Here is a 16,220-nt window from a genome sequence, read left to right as displayed (position 1 = left end):
CAGGGCGGAAGGGGACCAGGGCCAGGGTTGTGTTCGGAACCTTGGCGGGGCTGGGGTTTCGATGTGGTCCCCGGAGCGGGAGGCCGAGGCCGCGGCCGGGGGAGACCCGGCGGGCCTACTGCCCCCCGAGTGGGAGGATGATGAGGAGCGCATGTCCTTCCTGTTCTCCGCCTTCAAAAGGAGTCGTGAAGTGAACAGCACCGACTGGGACAGCAAGATGGGCTTCTGGGCGCCGTTGGTGCTGAGCCACAGCCGCCGCCAGGGGGTGGTGCGCCTGCGTCTGCGGGACTTGCAGGAGGCCTTTCAGCGCAAGGGCAGCGTCCCGCTGGGGCTGGCAACCGTGCTCCAGGACCTGCTGCGGTGAGGGCGGGCCCGGCCGGGAGGCGGGGCGGCTCCCCGCGGGCAGGGACCCAGGCCGTTCTCCGGAGCGCACCGTGCCCAGCCCGGCCTCTGGCCTCCTGGCGGCGTCTGCGTTTGCTCAGTGGGCGAAAGAGGAGGCCGAGTTAGGGGTGGTTGGAGGGAGAGGGAGGCGGGGTCTGGGGGAAATTGAGGGGCCAGGATAGCCTGATGAGATGAGATCCAGACGGTAAGAGGAGAAGCCAACCTGGCGGAGGTGACAGTGATTTGTCTGAACTGGAATCTCGTTATGTAGTTATTTCATAGGGGCTTCCAAATTTGAATAACCCCAGAACAGAAGGTCTATGAGACAGGATTTATTGAACTAAGGAAGGGCAGAGCTAAGAAGAAGGTAGTGGTGGGGAAGAGGCCTGTAGGGACCTTGCCCACAGCCCCCCGGCACAGGTCATGTTTCTGGCCTATCTTGGATTGTCCTTGGCACAGGCTGTTTGGAGCAGAGGACATGACGGAGGTTGAGGACTTTACTGAGTATCTTGGTGACCCGAGAAGGTCCTGTAGGTGCTACCTGTGCGACAGGTGCAGGGTTTTGTAGTTCCTGAGGCGGTAGCATGGACCTCAAACAGACGTACTGCACTTCTCAGTGTGCAGGTATTTTGCACACACCATTTTGTCTGGCTCCCTCAGCAGTCCTGCGGATGGGCAAGGTGATAGAATTATCCTCAGCCGACCGAAGAGCAAGCTGAGCTGCAGAGAGATGGAGCGACTTACTGGTGGTTACACCAGTAAGCTGGTTAGAGGTCATGCCGGGGCTGGACCCCGGGTCTCCTGATTCTAAAGAATTTGCACTTCACGTTGTGTATGTCATACCCAGGGCAGCCTCGCTAGCACAGTGACTCTCTCCGTGACTGAAGACGAAAGTCAACTTTGATATGTTGCTTTTAGCTCTCTGCTCTTCCTGATTAAGAGATCTCCCTTCTCCCCAGCCCCCTTCTCTTGGCTGACTGATGGGTAAGCCATGTCTGGAACTTATCCTTTCTAGGCAAGTGTACTGTGGACAGAGTTCATGCCCATTGTGGGGCACAGGGGAGACGGTAGCTGAAAATGTCAGTGAGGATCAGGAAGAGTCTGGGCTTCCTTATTACAGTAGGATCATCCTCTGCCACTTCCCACCCAGAGACCTTTAGTATCTGGATTTCTCCTCTCCTGACTGCTTGCACTCCACTGATGCCTCCTGGTGTGTGACGGAGTCTGGGACCTGAAGAATTTCTGAGGGAGGTATTTTTCATAGAAGCAGCATAGCAGAGTAGTTAACAGCTTTGCATGAGGACCAGATGGCCTGGGTGCAAATCCTGACTCTGCAACGTGCTAAATTATGTGACTGAAGAAAAATTATGTGCCCCTCTATAAGCCTCAGTTTGACCGGTTCTAAAGGGTGACGATAATTGTACTTAGATTTATTGTGAGTATTTGAAGAGATGCTCCTTATGTAGCCCTTAGCATAGTGACTGGCCCATGGGAAGCATTCAGTAAATTTAGTTACTTATTACTAGTACCGTGAAATGCTTATGTCTTATCTCCATCCAAGGTTAGGAATAGCAGAAAACCTTTCTCTGAACGTTTTTGTGTTCTTCCTCATGTCTTGCCCTTGACACTAATCCATTATTGTTTTCATTTTATCGTTCCTATTTGTGACGGGAAGTCTCAACACAGGCCCCTATGGCCTCCTGTGCCTCTAGTCTTAGCGGAAAGCTTGCATTTTAGAGCCAAATTATAGTTTAGCTTTGGCCTCTGTCATCTTCTTAGTCCCTCAATTTTCTCTTGCAGAAAATTGTTGTGAGGCTCAGAGCTGGAGCATATACAATGCTGCTCACAGTAGCTGGCACGGAGTGGGTGCCTGGTAAATGGTGTTTATGCTGCTGCTGATCAGATTCCTCTCTGGGGGTAAGGAGGGAGGTGGGGACACTGCGTTAAGCCTACTACATGCCCTTTTCTCTTTTTGCCTGCAGTCGAGGGGAGCTGCAGCGGGAGTCAGACTTCATGGCCAGTGTAGACAGCAGCTGGATCTCCTGGGGGGTCGGAGTCTTTCTGCTGAAGCCCCTCAAGTGGACTCTCTCCAACATGCTAGGGGATAATAAGGTTCCTGCCGAGGAGGTGCTCGTGGCTGTGGAGCTTCTTAAGGTGGGTGCTCAGAAGCAGGAGGTCTGGGTGTCATCTGGAGTCATGGCAGGACCCTCCGCATTCCTTGGGTTGCTTGGGTGAATCGACAGAAAAAGAACAGATCTTTTTTACACACAGTGACAGAGTTGATAAGTGAGTTTATCTAACCTCCCTTTTGCTGTACTTTGTAGCATTTAGTCATTAGTTAGACGTGTGCATTTCAAGGGTGAATCTTTGTCTAGGAATTGTCAGTTATACACAGTTGATTGTTTTCTGTATTTGTAGGGATTAATGATAAGCTGAAGTTTAGAAAATGCTTTGCCTTCTGTAGTTTACATACAAGAATATCTTTCTGAGGACCTTGAGACTTTCAGCTTTGCCTTTCCCTAAATCAGTGAACTAGGTTCAGATGTCCTCCTGTCTTACTCACTTACCTCCGTCAAAGAAGCCGCCAGGCCCTGATCCCTTCATACTCTCCTGGTCATTCGGCTCCCTCCTGGCCTGCCTTCCGTCCACAGCTGACAGCATGTGGCCGATGCTTGCCCTCTTGCCTCGTCAGCACTCTCGGCTCCTCTACAGCTCTCGGGCCCCAGCAGAGACACCAGCAAATCAGCCACCTGAGATCAGCCCCATGGTCCACCATCCCTGCCAGAGAAAATCTCTCTGTTGCCGAGACTGGGGCCCCTTTCAAGGTCCCCGGCTTTAGGAGGGCCCTCGGAGCCACTCTGCAGCCCAGTGTTCTTGTCCCTCCCAGCCCCTCCCACACGCCTTGCATCCTTTGCAGACACTGACCTGAGAAAGTAAAAGCCCCTTAGTCACGCCTTCCGCTTTCTGTCCTCCCACCTCTAGTTTGACCTTCTCTCAGCACTGCGTTCTCCCCAGGCTCAGAGGATGAAGTGTCCTTCCTTTGTCCCACATGTGCTCTTGAGTCTGTCCTTACCCTTTGTGGCATCAGTGACCATCCCGATCTGTATATTCCTTCCCCCTCTCTGTCGGTGCTCTCCTTCTTCAGGCTCTTAAACCCACTCCGGTTTTCCCATCTCAGGATGACTGCCTGTGGGACTTGGGGCCCTGCCTAGTCACCACTCTGTCTCTCCTTCTCAGCCAGGCTTTGTTGTCCCCATGTCCTCACCTCCACACACTCTTTAACCCAGGGCAGACCTGCTTCACCCTCACCGCTCCCCTCGACTGCTGTGGGCGAAGTCATAGTAACCTTAAGTGTGTACGTGTGTTTATAAAGTTGTCTAAACACCAGGTGGCAGAAGTAGACTTGCAGACTGTGGTTGTTTTTGAAACTCACAGACCAAGCCTGACCTCAGGGCCCTTGCCTAGCCCTGGGGGCTTCCACACAGCTGGAGCCAGGTGGGAATCCCCAGCCCCCATGCCAGGAGAAGCTCCAGTTTCTCCTCACCTCCACAGACACCCCCTGCCCCCGCTTCAGCCTGGGAAGCAGGTCTCCAAGATCTACCAGCCCTCCCTCTGCCCCGGGATTTTTGACTGAGCAGCACGCATCTTCTTCGGGGGAACACCTCTCCCCCCCGCGCTGCACCCCCTCCCCACCTGGCGCCCTGTCCTCCAGGACCTCCAGGGCTCAGCCAAGGCCCCACAGAAACTGCGGAGTGGTTTAGGTGGTTCTGGGCCAGCTCCATCCCTCCTTGCAGTCTTTTACCTCAGGTGTTCTCCAACCTAGAGCGAAAGAACGTAGATCTATTTATCCCCACAGATGTGGTTTTGGACTCAGTCTTTTGAGAGCAAAGGCAGAGATGGGGGTGTGAGTGGAATTACATAGATCTTTTCCCAAGTCTAAACACAGCAACTTTTTACTTTATTTGAAAAAAATACCAAAAAGTAAAAATTGCCCATAGATTTTGCTATTTAAAAATTTGAAGAAAGGAATTAAAGTTTTCTTTCTACTCTTCCCATTTCCATCTCTTTGGGTACATTCCCTTCCTGTATGTGTCTGTAAAAACACACACATCTTTTCTTATTGAGCCTATTATATTACTTTGCATTTTATGTTCTTGTCGGCATTTAATACTTCCTGAAAATCTTATTTACTTGTTTACTTATTATCTGTCTCCCCTCCCAGAAGGGGGAAGTTCCATGGGCCCTGGGAACAATGCCTGGTACATAGTAGAGAGTCAGTATATATTTGTTAAATAAGTAAATGAATATATGCATACATACATATGTATATAAATACACTCCATTTTTTTCCAGAAATGGAATCTTCTTTTACCTTTCTGCAACTTGTTTCCCCCCCCGCCCCCCAACCTTAATATATCATGAGCATCTTTCCAGGTCCCTACACAATATAGATCTACTTCATTCTTTCCGATGGTTGTATAATCTACAGATACGCCACAATTTATGCAATAGTTACCACACAAATGGATATTTAAGTCATTCCAATTTCTCTCTACTGCAAAAAAAATACTTATTTGACAGCCTTGTGCCTACATGTATGTACTTCTACTTTTATTTTTATGGAATTGATTTCTAGAAATGCATATGTACATTTAAAATTTTAACAGAAATTGCCAAATGACTTTTCAAAAGTTTGTACAAATTTACACTTTCATGAAGATTGCATTAAAGTGTCCAGTGTCCTCACATCCTTGCCAGCACTGGATGACATCAGTCTTTCAAATTGTGCCAATCTGATGAACAAAAATGATACTTCCTATTTGTGATTTGAACCATCTTTTCACCTATCTACTGGCCATTTACATATTCCCTTCTGCGGAATTGCCTCTTTATATCCTTTGCCTGTTTTTATTTTGGATTCTCTGTCTTTTATATTAATTTATAGGAGTTCTTTTTTAGGGATAGATAGATATATAATGTGTTTAGTATTAGGGATGTTAATATTGTTTCCCAGCTTCTCGTTTGCTTTTCATTTTTATGTGTCTTTTACTATATAAATGTTTTTATGTTTCTACAGTCAGAGTCCTCAAATTTTCCTTTATGGCTGTTGAATTTCTATCCTTGCTTAGGAAGGTATCCTCTATTTCAGGGTTAATCAGATTTTTAAAGTATTTTCTTCAAATTATTTTATACTTTTATTTTCGCAATTTAAATTTTAACAATTCGGTATGTATTTTTGTATATGTGGTAAAGAGAAACTGTTTTCTTCTAGATGGGTAGCCAGTTGTCTTAACATCTCGTGTTACTGTTGTGTGCCATTAATGTATGTGTGTGTGGACAGCACCGTTCTTACTACACTAACTTTGTAGTAAGTGTTCTTATCTGACAGCACAGTCAGAGCTTGTGAAAGCTCTAGTTTCTGTCTTATTAGACTCTTCTGCTGCCTTGGATACTGTTGACCACTGGCTTCTTGAAACTTTCCACCTCCTTGACTTTGCTGTCATTACCCTGCAGGTTCCCCTTGGTTTTCCCTAAGCAGTTTCTGGATCGCTTTTGTGAGTTACTTCCTCTCGAACGTTGGTCTTCCCTCAGCGTATTACTTTGTTCTCTGCATTTCCTTAGGTAACTCATTTACACCTGCAATTTTAATTACCTTCTGTATGCTGAGGACTTTCAGAGTTATTAGTATATCTCCTGTCCTGGCTGTCTCCTTCAAGCTTCAGATTTTTATATCCAGTTATCTCCTGTACAGTCTTCTTGGATATACCTCAGGCATCCCAAACCAACATGTCCAAAATGGAATGTTCTGTCTTACCTTTAAAGTATACTTTTCCTCCTGAATTCTTGCTATTAATCCACCCAGTTACTCAAGCCAGAACCCTGGAGTCATCCTAGATTCCTCTTTCTCCTTCCCCTCCAGACCCAGTTACCATGGACTGCCATTTTTTTGGTGGTGTTGTTTTGTTTGTTTTGGTTTTGGCTGTGTTGAGTCTTTGTTGCTATACACAGGCTTTCTCTAGTTGTGGCGAGCAGGGGCTACTCTTCGTTGCAGTGCACTGGCTTCTCGTTGCAGTGGCTTCTCTTGTTGCAGAGCACGGGCTCTAGACTCAGGCTCCAGTAGCTATGGTGCATGGCTTAGTTGCTCCGAGGCATGTGGGATCTTCCCAGACCAGGGGTCAAAGCCGTGTCCCTTGCATTGGCAGGTGGATTCTTAACCACTGCGCCACCAGGGAAAACCAGGGAAGTCCCTGGACTGCCAGTTTTATCTTCTAACTTTTGCTTGAATCCATCCCTCTCTGTCGCTGTTCCCATTGCCCCATTCAGTCCCTCGTATTCTCTTGCATCAATGGTCTCCCTGCCTCTGAGCCTAACTCCTGAAATCCATCCTTTCCCCATTGTCAGCTACATCTCTGTTAATCTAGCCATGGCCTTCCCTTCAGGGACCACCCACCATCTGCAGAGTAAAGGACAGCATAGAAGGTACATTACACTTTGTACGAGGTAGAAGGGCTTCTGCTCCCTCAGCCCTTCCCACCCACATCCATAAACACCACACTGGACTCAGACTCTCTGCCACTCACGACCTTCCCTCTTCCTGAAATGCCCTTCCCACTGACTTCACCTAATGACTTACTCACCCTACAGGATTCTGCTCAACAACCTTTTTTTTTCTGAGCAATTGCTGAACTACTTGGGTATTCCTTCCCTGTATTTTCATAGCATTCTGTGCATACTTCAGTAAATATTTCTTGTTTGCAGAAGCCCAGGAGAGTAATTTCCATGAAAGAGGAAGACAATGGCATTGTTTCTTGGAACTTGTATTTCTTAGGCTTCTCACAAAAATCCTATCCCATACTTTCCTCTTGAGACTCTTTCTAGACTCAGTACTATTCCAGTTTGCAGGGTTCCATTTGGCATAAAAATGGAGAGACCGGGATTGGCAGGGAATTTTGATATCATCTCATCCACCTTCTCCAGTTGGCGAGTGGGATGCTGAGGACCAGTGAGACTGACTGGTCCAGGGTCACACAGGCTGGGCCAACCACCAGGCCTCGGCTCTCGTTCCTGGCCATTGCACCACGCCACACCGCCTCATTCTCCCCTTGGGGGTCCACGCGCCAGGGAGCTGCAGAAACGTGAAGCCCCAGGCGGAAGGGCAAGCACACAGCTGGCTCCCACGTACCTCATTTCATCTGTGGTCATCAGACTTTCCTCCTAGGTTTGAAAAAACACAAACCCTTTTTCCTTTTCCAAAGCTGGAGACAGGGTCAGTACTCCCCTGATTTGGCCTGGTGTGATGGTGGATCTGAAGCACGGTCAGGTCAGGGCTCTCGGGGTTCCGTGGGCGGCGACCAGGGCCCGTAGGCACCTTTCCCTTTCCCTGCAGGAGAAGGCCGAGGAGGTATATCGTCTGTATCAGAGCTCCCCTCTCTCCTCCCACCCTGTGGTGGCCCTGTCCGAGCTGAGCACCCTCTGTGCGGGCTCCTGTCCGGATGAGAGGACCTTCTACTTGGTGTTGCTGCAGCTGCAGAAAGAGAAGCGAGTCACCGTCCTCGAGCAGAATGGGGAGAAGGTATGGAAATGCGCTGTTCCTTCCCTGACTCACCGAGGACTTGTTCAGTGTGTCCTGACATACCCGCCAGCATCCCTGCCTGGGCATTTCTCAGCGTTTGGGATCAGGGCAGCAGTCATTTGTCCCTGTCCCTCAGATTGTGAAGTTTGCCCGGGGCCCACATGCCAAGGTCTCTCCTGTCAACGATGTAGACGTCGGGGTTTACCAGCTGATGCAGAGTGAGCAGCTGCTGTCTCGCAAAGTGGAGTCCTTATCGCAGGAAGCAGAGAGGTAACTCCCCGAGCTGAGCACCCCAACCCCCGCCTTGACCCTCAGAGCCGGCAAAGCACTGGTCTCCGTGGGCACTTCAAAAAAGAGGGGTTTTTTTTTTGGGGGGGGGGGGGGTTGTTTATTTTGTTTTTTACTAATTATGAAAGTACTAACCGCTCAGTGCAGCAATCTGGGAATGTATAGACTTTCACAAAGAGAAGAAAATGAATTCCTCCCCAAAGAGTACAGCTGTTCACACTGTACTGGCTCTTCTGTGTCAGTATCCATGTAACCAGAGTTTATTGGGCCAGGCTTGTCTTGGGGACTTGGGGATGAAGTAGTGAATGAGGCAGGTCTCTGCCTTCCAGGGGTCTTGCTGAGGGTCCTCTGCTCTTCCCCTCTGATGACTGTGCAAGGCGTCCCTGCTAAAGGCATGCTACCACTTCTCTGAAAAGCGGGATACATAGACGTAGAATTAGAATGCGCTTGTTCATGCCCTCTTTTTTTTTTTTTTTTAAACTATTTATTTATTTGGTTGTGTCAGGTCTTAGTTGCAACAGATGGGCTCCTTAGTTGTGGCATTCATGTGGGATCTAGTTCCCTGACCAGGGATCAAACCCAGGCCCCCGGCATTAGGAGCTCAGAGTCTTAACCACTGCGCCACCAGGGAAGTCCCACGCCCTCTTACAGTGGGAGAAACCTCACGTTGTGAGCAGGCCAAGGTCATTGGTGGTGTTAGGAAGTCCTTCCCTACCTCCTGGCTCCCAGGGTGTGAATCTGTCTTTAAGGTGCCTTGTCAGCATGTTGCCTCCCACCCCACCCCCATCCTCAACCCCCCCCCACCCCCTTGGGTTGAAACAGCTTTTCCTTGGTTGTTTGCCTTCCCCGTGTGCAGACTCCCCCAGCCGGGATCTCAGCTTGCTGTAGGGGTTTGGCGGTGGGCTGTTGGGCATCGTTTTTCTGGCCATTGGGTGGAATGAATTTGATCTTCAGATTTGAAAGTACCTTCACTAAAAGTGCTACTTTGGGGGACACTTCAGGACCCTGCCACCCCCCATCTTCTGGCCTTATCATCTTGAGCTGTCCCTTTGTTTGTAGGTATAAAGAAGAAGCCCGCCGGGCTTGCCGAACAGGAAAGAAGCAGCTGGTGAGTCTTCTGTCTTCCCCTTCAGCTGTGTACCTGTGCCCCAGGCTGGCAGTGAGAGGAGCCCCAGTTCAGGGAGTGACCTTCTCGAGGCTCGAGAGGAACAGTGAGGCTCGAGAGGAACAGTCTGCCAGTGGCCCAGGCATCACAGCTTGTTTTACACACCTGGGGTGGTCTTATCATCTGGGAAGGGCTCTCTTCCTCTAGCCCTTTGCCCTGCCGGGTCTGAACCTGACCATGTCTCCACGTCCCCCACCCCCAGGCCCTGAGGTCTCTCAAGGCCAAGCAGCGGACGGAAAAGCGCATCGAGGCCCTGCATGCTAAGCTGGACACTGTTCAAGGCATCCTGGACCGGATCTACGCCTCGCAGACAGATCAGATGGTAGCCACTGCCCTTCTGCCCCAGTGTTTGGCTGGTCTCTGTGGTGTCCACCACTCATCCCCTCTGCTGTGGCTTTGCTGTTTGGAGGAGGCCTGGGTTCTTTCAGGATATGGTTGAGACTCCCTTTACCTCTCCCGTTGGGAAGTTTGGCCTCAGTGGACGTGGGGTGAATCATGCGTGGGTGGGGGGAAAAAATCAAAGCTTTGTTTTGGAGATGAAACAATATTGTCTATGTTTTGCCCAGTGTTCTTCATCTGAATTGATAACTTTGCTTTCTCTTTAGGTGTTCAATGCCTATCAGGCTGGGGTGGGAGCGCTGAAACTCTCCATGAAGGATGTCACAGTGGAGAAGGCAGAGAGCCTTGTGGATCAGATCCAAGAGGTACAGGAGGAGCTCGGGGAAGGGGATGGGAGGACACACCTACACAAGGCAGTTCCCGAGGACAGATGTGACTTTATTATACTTGCTTCTTTCCCAAACTGTTTACCTGGTGAACTTGAGGACGCGTTCCTTGATTCTCAGATGGGGCAGCATTACTTCGTAACCCTGAACATTGAGACCCAAAGACCATTCAGAGTTCAAGGCCTTATGATTTTCTCTTGCAGCTGTGTGACACCCAGGACGAAGTTTCTCAGACTCTGGCTGGTGGGGTAACCAATGGCTTAGGTGAGTCCACAAGGTGATTCTGTCTTCTTTCCTCTGTAAGAGGACCTCACAGCCTTGTGCTGTGATAGGTTTGGCTGTGGATCTGCTTTTTCTGGCGCAGGCAAGGCTGGCCCACCCTCCCCTCTTGGGGGCTTCTCCACAGGAGTAACGAGAAGAAATTGGCATTTCCTTCTTGATAGGCTGTGCTAATGACCCCTTGGTGCTTCAGCATCCCTTACTCCCTAGGCCTTTTCAAGGGCAAGGAGAAGCAGAATCGGTTCCATGGTGTTAGCAAAATATACCTCCTTAATCACTTAGCTCTGTGTATGGAGAAAGAGTATCTGCTCGAAGGTGCCCTTTGCCTCCTAACTCACACGATTGTTTTAATAAAGCTTCAAGGAGGCCTGGACATGTTTTGTAAAGCTGAGCTGGGTTTGCAGTCCTCAATCCTTGACTCATTAATGCATTTCCTCCCTGGACTTTATGTGTCCTTATGTTGTCTTTTCTTTCCAGACTTCGACAGCGAGGAACTGGAGAAGGAATTGGACATCCTGCTTCAGGACACCACCAAAGAACCTTTGAATCTGCCCGACAACCCCCAGGAGACGTTTCATACCAACAGTGTGCCTAACCCTAGGATTTCAGATGCTGAACTTGAAGCTGAACTTGAGAAACTGTCCTTATCAGAGGGAGGTACGGAGCTGTATTCCCAGGGTTGCTGGTGGGCTTGTAGCCCTTTGGCTGACAGTAGCCAGGCTCGAGGCTAATAAGTCCCAGCCCCATTGCCCGATCTGCCAGGGTACCAAAGCTGGGTGAGGGAGTTGTGGGCTCATTGTTTATATTAAGACTCAGTCCCTTCAGCACTGGGATGCTTTCACATAGAGATCAGTCATTTCTTCTCCTTGCAGGTTTGGTCCCAAGCAGTAAATCTCCAAAAAGACAATTGGAACCGACTCTCTAAAGCCATTGTAGGACCCTCAAGTGAAGGACCCTTATGTCAAAGAGAGACCAGGCTTGTGTGTATGTACATAGTTATTTAAATGAGAAACTTTCGGAATGTGTTGGGAAGAGGAGGAAGGACAGCCACTCTGATGTGTCCGGATGCTATCACTTACTACGGGACAGATGGAATTTCTGGAAGCGTGCTCCCGAGGCGTGCTGCCAGCTGGGCTCACGGCCCTGCCTTCTCATCTCTATAGTGCCACAGTTTATACGGTTCTGTGTTTGCCCTGTTGTCTCTCAGAGCCTGCAGTTCCTGCCACGGGCTCAGTTAGGTTTGTCTTCCCCCATCAGCTTTGTTCTGGCCAGTGAAGGCGAAAGATTCGCACAGCTTTGCCAGATCCAAATCTGTCCTCATCCCCCACCGCCTCTGTATTTAGAGAAGTTATTCTGTCTGTAGGTCCATTACACAGCTCCCTGACCCCCTCTGTTTCCATTGGTAATGAGAAGAAGGAGAATCAAACAAGCTGCCACTTTATGGAGAAATACACAGTGTGAAAGGTGTTCCCCTGGGGTCAGTTGTCAGATTCTCCAGGTGTTCAGAAAGAGAGGTCACCCCCGAGGGGCTCAGAGTCATGACAGTTGGAGAGGGGACTTGTGGGGTTGGAAGAGACGCTGCCGCCTCGTCCGTCTTCTGCAAAAGAAGATCTGCTGACCGGAGAAAGGGTTACTGTTGGTTTCTTGAACTTGACGGGGCGAAGCCCAGGTGACTACCGGGCCCCAGGTGTCCAAACCCCATATGCTTTCTCAAAAAGACATCATCTTTGCCTTGCCCCCATGGTGAATAACGTAAATATGACTTAAATACATAAATCAGAAGAAGCCACACAACAACACACCTCCCCTTCTTGAGCCTGGCAGCCCACAGCAGGTTCTTTGTTTGAATTTCAGAAGCATTTTATGTTGTAGCCCACCACTCAGGGCAGGGGATCTGAGCCAGGATGTGCAATAGAAGCAGAAGATGGTGGCCTCGCCACATCTGCTGTGTGCTTCCCCGTCCTGCTCTGCACCCAGCCCGGCCTCCTGGAGGCCCCTCTTCCTACTTCCTTTGACAAACGGGGGAGGATGACAGGGGGACGGGCAGGAGAGGGTCCGAATGCACTGGCAGCAGGGACAAGAAAAGACACCAGCCACACTGCCGTCCTGCTGCGCAGTCCCAGACGCCTGCCTGGCCCTCGGCCCTGCCCCTCCTGCTTGGGGCAGCGGAGGGCCAGAGGGGAGGAATTTGCTCCGGGCCAGGAGCATGAATCACTGTTCAACAAATTTCTCTCCCACTCGGCCTTGGGAAACTGAAATGTTGGGGGTGAAGAGAAACAATCACTATTTTTTCTTTTTTAATCTGGTAAAGAATTAAAAGAAAAACCCCGAGCACCTGGTCCTCGTCTGTTCTTCATGTGGTGTAAAGTGCCTTGTTCCTTCCTGCCTCCTCATGCTCACCTCCAGCATGCACATGTTCAGGTTCTTTTCCTGGCACCACGGAAGGCTGACTGGCTTCGCAGCGGGCGTCCTGAACTGCTGTGGGAGTGGTCAGCCTACCTGATGGTTCTCACACCGACGCTGTTCTGGGGCAGGACATGTTATTGCATTGCGTCCTTTGTTCAAGAGTGTGCCATCATTTTCCTTACTCTTTCTTTCCCTGTTCTCTTTAAATGATCCATTTTCCTCGGCCCGTGTGATTGTACCACATTTTAGCCTGGCACCAGTATTTCTGCAGCGCCTCTTACATGCATGGGGTTTGCCATCCATGGAGGGAGACGGGCTTTGAGCCTGAGAGCAGTGCTAGAACAGGCTAGAAGATCTGCTGCAGCACTAGGTAGGTCAGCAGGCGAACCAACCGGGAAAAGGCATTGGGAGGAGCCCAGAGCAGAGACAGTTTGAACAGAGCAGGGTGAAGACAGACCAGGTTGCTGGGAGTGGCGGGGCATGTAGTAAGGAACCCCCTCCACCCCCCCAAAAGTAAGTGCCTGGACTATGAGCCTCTTATCTGCTCTCCTCTTACTCTTTCTCTCACTGACCTGAGCTGCTAAGAAGTCCTTGCTTCAGTACTTCAGCCTGGTTCTTTGCTGTGTGGCAAGAAATTAAAAGATGCTGAGCCTGGGCTTGGATCAGAGTGAAGACAAGGAGCCGCCATCTGGTGGTGGCTGCATTTTTGGTGTGCGATCCCCATGGGGGCCTGGGTCTGGCCTCAGGATTCTCTCCCCTTGAAGGAGCTGACTCAGTTTAATAAGGGAGTTGGTGAGTTTTCTTCTGTGTGGAGAGAGATCAGGCCCAGATGAATCGGGTTCAGACACTGGCCTGTTGGGACTAAAGTACCCTATGGGGTCCAGATACACAGCAAGGATGTTCAGAGAACAACCAGTTCAAATTAAGGCCTCAGGGAGGGCTTCATTGAAGATACGACAGCCAAGCGGTCCTTTCCCTTGAATATTTCCTTGGGTTTTTCAAATCTTGTCAAGCAGTCTACAGTTTTGGAAAATCATGTATCTGTGATTCCACTGAGATCAAGTAGGGAGAGAAAATAAGTAATCAGGTAGGGATTGGTCCTGACTAGGGACCAGGAAACCTGGCTCGGGTTCTCACCTCTGCCACTAGCTAATGGCTTTGGAAACACGGGCCTCTCATTTCTCATTCATAAAGAGCAGCAGACAGACAAGGTGATCCGAAATTCTGATTGTCTTAGGGACTCTCAGTGGTCTGCTTCTCCCTTCTCTTGAATCCTTGCTGCCTTGTGATGGGAGTCGGGGCAGTGCCACAGCAAAGCCACACCCTGGAAAGGTGGCTGGAGAGTCCCCAGTCCCTGACAGCTGGGGACATGGATGTGGTGTGCAGAGAGCAGGTGGGGATGGGAGGAAGGGGAAGGGCTCAGCCTCAGAGTCTCCTGGGCCTCCCAGAAAGCAGCTTTTAGCCAGGGACCTACAGCTGGGTGGGCTCCGAGGTCGGACACTCTGTTGTGAAACGGCCCAGGAAGGGTGAAACTGCTGTGATTATCACGGCTCACCTGAAGGGCAGAGAGAGTGTCCAAGGTTGAGCAGACCCCCGGAAAGAGGTCAGGATATTCTGGTTCAATCTGCTGGAAATGTCATCAAGCTCCATCGGAAAAGAGAGAGAGCTACCAAAGCTGTTCAGAAGGATGAGGCCACTGACAGAGCTGCTGATTCACAAGGAATCCAAACACAGCTTGGCTTTGGGATTGAAGGGGGAGTTTGGCAACCCTCTTTTCTTTTGAAGTATTTTACTGTTTTCTCTGCCAACGTCTCATTTTTAGTCAAGTTGCAGCTACTCTTTGGGGAAGGTGTGGTTTCTTCTCTCCTCCTGAGCAGAAGCAGTAGGCTCCTGAGCATGAGAGCCAGCTGGAGCCTCGGCAATTGGAGGCAAAGCCTGCATTTCACAGATGAAGACATGGAAGCTTAGGTGACTTGCTCAAGGCACAGAGTTCACGGTGGAACTTAGGACTGAAGACTTCCAGGTTGGTATTCTCTCTGTTACACCAGGCTCCTCTTAAGGCAGACTCTCAAAAACCACATACCTCCAAAGTACAGTACTTCCTGTGGGTGGTGGTGGGTGGTGGGTGGTGGGTGGTCAGGTGTGTCAGTGCTTTGAGCTAGCAGATCAGCTTCCTCTGGCTGTCAGTGTTGTGATTACACAGACTTCTGTGGGTAGAAAACCACCTCCTAACTGGCTGGCCAGTTTCCAATTTTTAGGGAAACCAGGACAGTCTTCACACTGTTCCTTTGCTGATATGCACCATAACAGTAATCTTTTTGCTTTGTACTTTGTAGCAGCACATTAACTGTGCAGGAAAAACAAAAAATGCAGCTCTGGGCATCACAGCACTTCCTGAAGGAGCCAGACTTAGGGCCCTCGTAAGATAACCAGTGCTGTGATTAGGTGACATGGTACCCTTACGGTACCCCCCCAAAGTATGTCATGAACTGCAGCGTGTATCAGACTTTAGCTAGTGGATTCCCATCCCCCTGCACAGCATAATGAATATAGGCTGGTTTACTGGGCTAGCCTAGGATAACAGAAACGTATTTAGATTATACACGTGGGAAGAGAGTTCAGCCAGGCAAAATATCATGCTGCAGTTCTCAACCCAGGAAAGTTACAAATTAACAAACTCAAGTGGTGTGCCTAGTACATGTGAGCGGCCAATTCAGTGGAGGAAAGAAGGAAGCTTTAGATTGGGCCCCTGCCTTCCAGGAACTAAAAGTGAGAGGAAGGGTGTCTTAGTTCAGGCTGCTATAACAAAATGCCATAGACTGAGTGACTTACAAACAACAGCAATTTATTTCTTACAGTTCTGGAGGCTGGAAGTCAGATATCAGAGTGCCAGCATGGTGTGGCTCTGGTGAGGGCCAGCCCTCTTCTGGGTTGCAAATGGCCCCCTTCTCATATCCTCTCATAGTGTAAGGAGGGCAGGGAGCTGTCTGGTATCTCCTTTATAGGGGCACTAATCCCATTCATTAGGGCTCCATCCTTATTGCCTGATTACCCACCCCCCCGCAAAGGCCCTACCTCCTAATACCATTACACTGGGGGGGTTAGGATTTCAACATATGAGTTTTGGGGAGACACAAACGTTCAGTCTATAGCAAAGGATAATTCTAAGATATCAGCACAATGAAGGATTAGTATAGCACCAGGCATTTGCAGAGCAGGGGTTGGATGGGTTGGGAAGAGAACACCCAATCTGGGATGCTGGCTCCTATTTTAGTGCAATAATTAAAAAAAAAATGAACAGTGGCTAACATTTATTGGGTGCTTACTGCCTGCTGGACACTACAGGTTGGGCTCTTGAGAAGCAGACCTGGAGACAGAGTTTGGGGTTTCAGGGGGTACCTGT

At 49.8% G+C, this 16,220-nt stretch overlaps 1 protein-coding gene across 1 annotated transcript; it reads left to right on the top strand.

Moving 5' to 3' along the window:
• On the top strand, positions 1-12,736 carry CHMP7 (charged multivesicular body protein 7). Its single transcript, XM_057724628.1, has 10 exons — positions 1-360; positions 2,364-2,535; positions 7,769-7,954; positions 8,091-8,224; positions 9,302-9,350; positions 9,610-9,729; positions 10,013-10,111; positions 10,336-10,396; positions 10,889-11,068; positions 11,284-12,736. The coding sequence occupies exons 1-10, from the start codon at positions 62-64 to the stop codon at positions 11,334-11,336; spliced, it is 1,353 nt and encodes a 450-aa protein (XP_057580611.1). The 5' UTR covers positions 1-61; the 3' UTR covers positions 11,337-12,736.
• The last annotated feature ends 3,484 nt before the right edge of the window (positions 12,737-16,220 follow it).

This window comes from Hippopotamus amphibius, chromosome 2 (assembly GCF_030028045.1).
Source record: "Hippopotamus amphibius kiboko isolate mHipAmp2 chromosome 2, mHipAmp2.hap2, whole genome shotgun sequence".
Classification (NCBI taxonomy): domain Eukaryota; kingdom Metazoa; phylum Chordata; class Mammalia; order Artiodactyla; family Hippopotamidae; genus Hippopotamus; species Hippopotamus amphibius.
Note: the sequence above shows the minus strand (reverse complement) of the source record. Positions and strands in the feature narration are given on the sequence as shown.